Raw genomic sequence first — 9,019 nt, 5'->3', positions numbered from 1 at the left:
ACACACACACACACACACACGTTCTTAAAGGTCACAGACACCTGCTCGCCTACCTACACACACACACACACACACACACATGTTCTTAAAAGGTCACAGACACCTTCTCGCTTACCTACACACACACACACACACACACACACACACACACGTTTTAAAGGTCACAGACACCTGCTCGCCTACCTACACACACACACACACACACACACACACACACACACACACACATGTTCTTAAAGGTCACAGACACCTGCTCGCCTACCTACACACACACACGTTCTTAAAGGTCACAGAAACCTGCTCGCCTACCTACACACACACATGTTCTTAAAGGTCACAGACACCTGCTCGCCTACCTACACACACACACACACACACACACACACACACACACACACACACACATGTTCTTAAAGGTCACAGACACCTGCTCGCCTACCTACACACACACACACACACACACACATTTTCTTAAAGGTCACAGACACCTGCTCGCCTACCTACACACACACACACACACCATAGACACATTATATACACACACACGTTCTTAAAGGTCACAGACACCTGCTCGCCTACCTACACACACACCACACACACACACACATACACACACACACATGCGCACACACACATGTTCTTAAAGGTCACAGACACCTGCTCGCCTACCTACACACACACACACACACACACACACACACACACACATGTTCTTAAAGGTCACAGACACCTGCTCGCTTACCTACACACACACACACACACACACACACATGTTCTTAAGGTCACAGACACCTGCTCGCCTACCTACACACACACACACACACGTTCTAAAGGTCACAGACACCTGCTCGCCTACCTACACACACACACACACACACACACACACACACACACACACACACACACACACACACACATGTTCTTAGTTGTCACAGACACCTGCTCACTTCTACCTACACACACATGTTCTTAGTTGTCACAGACACCTGCTCGCTTACCTACACACACACATGTTCTTAGTTGTCACAGACACCTGCTTTCGCCTACCTACACACACACATACACATGTTCTTAAAGGTCACAGACACCTGCTTTCGCCTACCTACACACACACATACACACACATGTTCTAGTTGTCATAGATTAATTTGTTTCGCTTTAATGACATGTTCTTAAAGGTCACAGACACCTGCTCGCTTGCCTGGCTAACACACACACTGTCAATAATTAAAGTCATTTCACACACACACACTTAAAGTTCTTAAAGGTCAGACACCTGCTCTCTTCTTACCTACACACACACACACGCTCTAAAGGTCACAGAAACCCGCTCGCCACTTACACACACACATGTTCTTAAAGGTCACAGACACCTCGCTTTCTACCTACAATAATACACACACAATAACAACAATAATACACATGCTGTTAGGGATCCTGGACGCCTGCTCAATAATAATAATAATACCTGCACATTACACACGCTTACCTACACACTTTTTTCATTATTTTTTCTTAAAGGTCACAGACGCCTGCTCGCTTACCTACAATAACACACACAATACACGCCATAGACACATTATATATACACGGTTCTTAAAGGTCACAGACACCTGTAAGCCTACCTACACACACACACACACACACATGCACACACACACATGCGCACACACACATGTTCTTAAAGGTCACAGACACCTGCTCGCCTACCTACACACACACACACCATAGACACATTATATACAAACACACACACACACAGCATAGACACATTATATACACACACACAGCATGCATACATTACACACACACATGCCAGAGAGACTAATTGTAAGTAGTGCTACGAGGAGATGTTCTCTAAAGAGCTGGGTCTTCAGGAGTTTTGAAAATGGAGAGGGATGCCCTGCCCTTGTAGGAACTGGCAGTGTGTTCCACCAACGAGGAACAACAGATGAAAAGTTTGATTGGCCTGAGTGTACCGGTGGTAGAGCTAGCCGCCGTTCGATCTGAGGAGCTTGGCCGGTCTGGAGGTATGTATGTCTGTATGAGGGCATTCAAGTAGGCGGGAGCAGAACCGGACACTACTTTGTAGGCAAGCGTTAGAGCCTTGAATGTTATACGGTCGGCCACAGTAGCTGGATGACTTGACTTGACTTGAGTAAGTGGGTTGTGAACCAGGGCCACAAGGTCCGCTAAGCCCTGCTGGGACGTCTGAGTGGATGTTCATGTCGCCGAGGACGAGTAGCGAGCGGACAGTCATGCTCAGGGATGGAGGACAGCAGAGTGTCTAGCTCGTCCATAAAGTCGCTGGTCTGGGGGGCGGTAGATGACCAGCACGTAGAGTTTTGCTGGGGCGATCACTGTGATGGTATTCTAATGAGTTTGCCTCGTGGGCGGTAGATGACCAGCACATAGAGTTTAGCCGGTGCTATCACTATTCAAATAAGACATATTTGTTTGAAGGCAGCAACGGAGTGAGTTTCCATTTGTTGGAGATAGCAACGGCTGAGACGAGGCCGGGCGCTTACACTGACGCTTCAGCAATAGCCTCTATTTTGATTTACACTGACGCTTCAGCAATAGCCTCTATTGGGAATTGAATGCAGCTTTTCTTGCGTTTCACTGATGATGAATCAGCGTAGACGCCCTCTAACGTAGCCCAGCTTAGATTGTTCAAAAGCGTGTTAATTACTCTTGACTAGGGATGGGCATCGTTAAGAAATTATCGATATCGATGCCATTGTCGAGTCTGCTTATCAATGCGATTACTTATCGATTCCCATATCGATTCCTGTACCATTTGCTGAACACTTATAGGATGGCTTTGAGAGTTGTTGGCTTTGAATGTCTAATTTAAAGTGGTTTTAGAGAATAAATATCAAGTGTGCAATATCAATACAGAAGTTGAATGCTTTAAAATTTCTAAAAAAGTAAACATTTCTAAAACAAAGCTTTGTATTGGAATCGTTAGTGGAATCGTTAACATGTGGATGTGTACGATTCCGATGGATCGGAACGTTTGGAACCGATTCCTAACCGATACCTGGAACCGATTTCCAAGCCTACTCTTGACTGAGTCCGCTCGCTCACACCGATCAAAACTTGCAGTTTCAAGTAGCCCCCTCCCCTCAGCTGTTCCCAAACGAAATCAGGCTATTTAATCGTGTATTTCAGGTAATATCAATTAAATTGCAGTTGTGGTGTTGATTGAGTAAAGATAAATCAAATAACAATACCAAATTACAGTTCTACGGAAATTATTTGGAAAACAAAATGTAAACAAATATTTATGAAAGTTCATTAAAATCAAACTATATAAATATACATTACACACACACATCATCATATATACATTACACGCACATGCCATATATACATTAGACACAGGCACGCTATATACACACACATCATATGCAGACACGTTTACATGTTTTGTTTATCATTTTCCTGATGTTGACGAAACATGTCTACTTCTTTATCGTCAATGTCTGATGGATAACATGTATATCCAAGATCACTACTTTTAAGGAAATTAAAAACAAATTGTGTTGTTTAAAAATAATTGCATCAAAATTGTCATCAAAATCGGTGCCATGTCTATTTATAGAGTCATTCACTTGCTTGTGTCATAGTATTATTCCCATTACCATTGATGTTGACGCAGCATGTCTACTTCTTTAACCAATCGTTTATTTAGCATCGCAGAGGTTTCAAACAATGTTTATTTAGCATTGCAGAGGTTTAGCATTGCAGAGGTTTCAAACAATGTTTATTTAGCATTGCAGAGGTTTCAAACAACGTTTATTTAGCATTGCAGAGTTTCAAACAACGTTTATTTAGCATTGCAGAGGTTTCAAACAACGTTGTGGCTCTCCAAAGTTAAGTCTGTAACCTCTGGAAACTTGGTAGCAGCATTTGCTTCTTCTGTACATATTAAATAGACGACATGCTTCTTCTGTACGTTAAATAGATGACGTGCTTCTTCTGTACATGTTAAATAGATGACGTGCTTCTTCTGTAGTTGAGCTAAGTTATTGCTGCTCGTGAAGGGTACATGTTAAATAGATGACGTGCTTCTTCTGTAATTGAGCTAAGTTATTGCTGCTTGTGAAGGGTACATGTTTAATAGATGACGTGCTTCTTCTGTACATGTTAAATGTTAAATAGATGACGTGCTTCTTCTGTACATGTTAAATAGATGATGTGCTTCTTCTGTAGTTGAGCGACCAATACTAAGGCAGTGTGGTTGTGGTGTTGACTGTATGTAGGAAGGGGCTGCAAAGGTGTCATTCACATTTTCGTTTGTCGTTCTGATTTTATTTAGGCTTGATGAGAGTTTATCACTGCCTTGGTTTTTTATATGTCCGATCTTAATGTCTAATGTTTTTAACGTTAATAGTGTTAATAACGTTAATTGCTGCTTGTGAAGGGTACATGTTAAATAGATGGCGTGATTAAACATATTTTCATTGGTCAACCAACAGAATTGAAGAGATTTAACAGGGAACAGGTTTTCAACATGCTTTCTAGCGAGGGAGAAGATGGCAATATGTCTTCTTGATGGCCTAGCTTCCAGCCACCATGGAATCCTATTTGAAGAAAGGCTAATTGGGTCCTGAACATGTAAGTTTCTGTAATTTGATTGCGTACTGAAATGAACATGCATTTAGAGCTTGAATGAGTTTGCATTCAGATATATTTAAGAAATGCCTATATGTAGAATTGCCTATATGTATTGGCTAAAGTTAGCTGTTTGCGAACTACAGTTAGCTAATGCTAGCTAATGTAATGAAAATGGCCTAGGCCAGGTAGCCTACTGAAAGAACAAACGTCTGCCTATGGGCTTTTGTTGTTGTTAGAATTTCGATGGTATATTCATTGAGATAAAGTAGGTGATAATTACAAATGAAACATTTGATTTGGAACAACTATTCAAAGTTTGATCTCTTGAGTTCAGTTTACTCCATTTGAAGACGTAAAACAGGCTTAGCTCATGCAAAAATGTTTCAAACCAGCACGGATATTTTTCTCCTCGAGGTAGATAGACTAATGTAGTGTAGGTTACCGTCTCTGCACATGAGCAAAATGATAATAAAGGACTTAGCAAAGGTGTATTGTGTGGAGAGAGTATTTGCTGCAGCTGCTATGCTTTAATTAATCTAATTAGCGTCGCGATCGTGCAGCAAAAAAGTAGGTAGGTCCTGTACGGAACTGATTATTTGCAGGGAAACTCGTCTATAGCTAATTCTAACAATCAGCCTTCCACAACAGTCTAAGTGCAGTTTATAATATTACATTAACTAACTTCCACAACAGTCTAAGTGCAGTTTATAATATTACATTAACGAACTTCCACAACAGTCTAAGTGCAGTTTATAATATTACATTAACGAACTTCCACAACAGTCTAAGACCTTGCAGTTTATAATATTACATTAACTAACTTCCACAACAGTCTAAGACCTTGCAGTTTATAATATTACATTAACTAACTTCCACAACAGTCTAAGACCTTGCAGTTTTTAATATTACATTAACTAACTTCCACAACAGTCTAAGACCTTGCAGTTTTTAATATTACATTAACTAATTTTCTAATCTTCAATTTAATATCTTGTATGATAAACTATGCATGTTGTCGTGCAGATGACCTGTGTATAACCCCTGTGGTCCTGTACAACTGTCAATCATTAGTAAAGTACATGTATTCCTCATGCCTACATAATAGGACAGGGAAATGTAGTCCAGCTTGTGTTTTGTTCTACAATATCAATGCCAAGTCAAATGCATACTTATGTGTAAACATGCTATGTATGCATCTAATATGTAGATTAGCCTATGGATTGTTTCCTGTATGTTTATCTTTTGCCACTTTTTCATTTCAGAGTGAACCACACCTGTCCCTGTCTCATCCCAGTCTCTCCCATCACTCAACGTGGCTGCAGAGGACCCTCTGTATACAGCTCACCCTTCCTTCCCTGTGTCCCTCCCATTGCCTTCTTCAGCTGAAGAGCCTCCAGTTGATCAGCACCCCACAGCTCTGTCCTGTTAGGTGATGCAGGCCTTCCACGAACTACATGGGCAAGGCACACCACCAGTACCATGCAGAGCAGCCGCACCACCACAACTGCGTGCAACACCACACGGAGCTGCTGCTTCTGTACCTGACTTAGCAGACAGATGGCATGGAGTTCAGGTGGATCTCCTGAAGTTGTACAGCACATTACTAGCTTAGTAATTGTTCTGGCTAATAGAACTCGGATGTGAACATTTTGTTTTTGTTATTCGGAAGACTGACATCACAGAGACAAATGTGAGGAAACCTCACAAATAAGTGCAAATCCACTGCAAGTGTCAACATCACAAGAGCTTACAGTAGAATACATTACTGCATTGCTAAATGATTTAGAAGTAACTAAACATTCATTTGGATAGCTTTTGGGTTAGGGACAGCTTTTGGGTTAAGACCATCATTTAGATTCCCGTAAGAAAATGCCTCATATTACCCAGAAATTAAGTCAGGATGGTTTGCTGTAGGATATAATGCATGGAAAAACTAAACACACTTGATATTCAGTGATTGATGTGTTGTTTTGTATTTGGTGATTTTGGATAAGCTATGAGACACTTGGAAACGCCTAAACATACCATATGAAATCTGCTCTGTAACACCTGTAAACCTTTACCTATGATCTTCAAAATTTACACACATACTACCATGATGTTGTTGAATCATGAAGTGCAGTTTTTAATTTCCTAAGACTCTCATAACCAGTTCCACACTACAATAAACAAACAAAACAGTAGGCGTTTTGTATTTTTTTTTTTTTGTTGCTTTTGTAGCTGTAAAATTGAACACAGAATTAACTTAATAAAATACTGAATATGTTTGAAGTTGATGGCCCAGGTGTCCTCTTTACTTTAATCCATTATTATTATTATGCAATTTGTAGAGCCATACATATTTAAGTTTAAAATGAAACCATCCAATATAGGCGGAGATTGCCCATTTATGTCCTCTGCACCAACAGGTTAACTAGATGACGTGATTAAACATATTTTCATTGGTCATTTAGATACTCCACACTAACTGTAGACGAGGACAAGGTAAACATTCTATTCATAGTAAAAAGTCAAAATGGAGTCAAAGTCAAAGTGGAGATTGTTTTAGGTTGTTTTCATCAGACAGCAACGATACACACATCACATAGAAACCACAGACACATAACACACTTCACATGGATATTACAAGAATGTTAAGATATCTGTTTTAGATTCACCTACCTGCAATCTCAGAATAGGTCCTGCACACACACACACACACACACACACACACGCACACACACAAATTTATGACAATATCTCAAATTCAAATAAATATTATGTTTCATTTATATAGTGTATGTGTGTATGTGTGTGTGTGTATATATATTTACCCAGAATGCCCAGGTGTGTGTCCTGCGCTGTGATTGGTTGGCGGGTGGTGTAGGAGGCGTCGGTGTACTGACGGAACACCACCTTCTTATAGCGCGAGCCAATCCGCCCATCCCCCCTCTGCACAAACACACTGCCATAACTAATGCACACACACAACACACACAAGACACACACAACACACACACATGCACGCACACACAACACACACACACACACAAACAATGTATATTACTGTGTGTGTGTAAATGTTAAAGTGCATATATGTGCATATATTTTCTGCTCCTCCGAGCACACACTGAGTGCTTTACAATTGTAAGTGTGTGTATGTGTGTGTGTGTGTGTGTGTGTGTGTGTGTAGTGTGTGTGTGTGTGTGTGTGTGTGTGTGTGTGTGTGTATATAAGTGTCAGTGTTGCGCGGGTTTGGTCACAAGCGGCCCGTGGTCGCCCGATATTTTAATCAACCCGACCGCAACTCGGACCGCGAATATTAATTAGGACAAAATTATACCCGACCCGCTTATTTGCAAAATGTGTGCTTTTGGTTATAGCCTGCATGCAGTGTGACAGTAGGCCATTTCTGTAAAACAAACGAATTAATTTGCGAAACTTTATGCAGTAGAACTACACGCAGTAGGCATGCAGGACATAATGTTTATGAGGAGAGAGAATGAGAATAAGAGCTAAGCACGACGCAACCACCAAGGATTAGAACACTAGGATAAGATTTGAAGGCCATGGACATACATCTTTCTTTTCTAAAAACAGAAATGGTGAGGCAAGGTAGGCAAGAGAGATACATTGCTGGTCAAAACGTTAGCGTAAGAACTGGTTTATAATGCTGAATGAAGCACAAAGCTTTACTAAAGCACATCCACTGTTTAAAGTCACAAACACAACAAACTGTAACTTTTATGCATGCGCGAACCTATACATAGGCTGTGTAGTCTGTGACATAACATTTATTCCTGCAGGCTGCCCGTTTTGGCTGTCATACTTTTAAATGGCTTCGCAAGTAGGCCTACATAGACCATAACTTACTGTCATCTTCTTTAAGAACTTTTCCCAATATTTCCCATAGCCTATATCGCTTTTCCTAAAGGGGTGTCTATTATTTTTAACTCTCGTCTTCAGCTTCTTTACTGTTGACTTTACTGTATTGATGCTTTACTGTATTGATGCTAGCTAGCCTTCTCGTGATATTTTAAGTAGGCCTATTTGTAGAAAATATATATTTAATTAATTCTAACTGACCCGCCCGCAAATGACCCGAATATCATTAAAATATTTTGTTTATGACTCATAACCGTGGGTGACCATGTGTGTGTTTGTGTGTGTGTGTGTGCTGTGTGTGCGTGCATGTGTGTGTAAGTGTGTGTGTGTGTGTCAGAGTTTCCGCTAGCAAAAAATGGTGCCGGTCAAAGTGACCGGCAGAGGTTTTGTTTTCCGGACATTTTGATGATATGCCGGTCAAATATCCTATTATCGCTTCTTAATTAGTCAAATTGAGGAAAACTGGAGACAGGCTATGTAGCTTAAAGAATGACATAATCAGGCTGTATAGAATGCAACATGTTCATTAGCC

The 9,019-nt window shown here is 40.7% G+C and overlaps 1 protein-coding gene across 1 annotated transcript in view; it reads right to left on the bottom strand.

Annotated features, from left to right (window-relative positions):
• Nucleotides 1–9,019, bottom strand: part of LOC125308048 (ferroxidase HEPHL1-like) — a 64,848-nt gene that overhangs the window by 246 nt on the left and 55,583 nt on the right. Inside the window, exons 13-14 of the mRNA XM_048264260.1 lie at nucleotides 7,437–7,576; nucleotides 7,281–7,304 (exon numbers count right to left, since the gene is read on the bottom strand). Of these exons, the coding sequence (XP_048120217.1) occupies nucleotides 7,281–7,304; nucleotides 7,437–7,576 (164 nt within the window). The remainder of the gene's footprint in view (nucleotides 1–7,280; nucleotides 7,305–7,436; nucleotides 7,577–9,019) is intronic.

The sequence above is a fragment of the Alosa alosa genome, chromosome 15 (assembly GCF_017589495.1).
Source record: "Alosa alosa isolate M-15738 ecotype Scorff River chromosome 15, AALO_Geno_1.1, whole genome shotgun sequence".
NCBI lineage: Eukaryota > Metazoa > Chordata > Actinopteri > Clupeiformes > Clupeidae > Alosa > Alosa alosa.
Note: the sequence above shows the minus strand (reverse complement) of the source record. Positions and strands in the feature narration are given on the sequence as shown.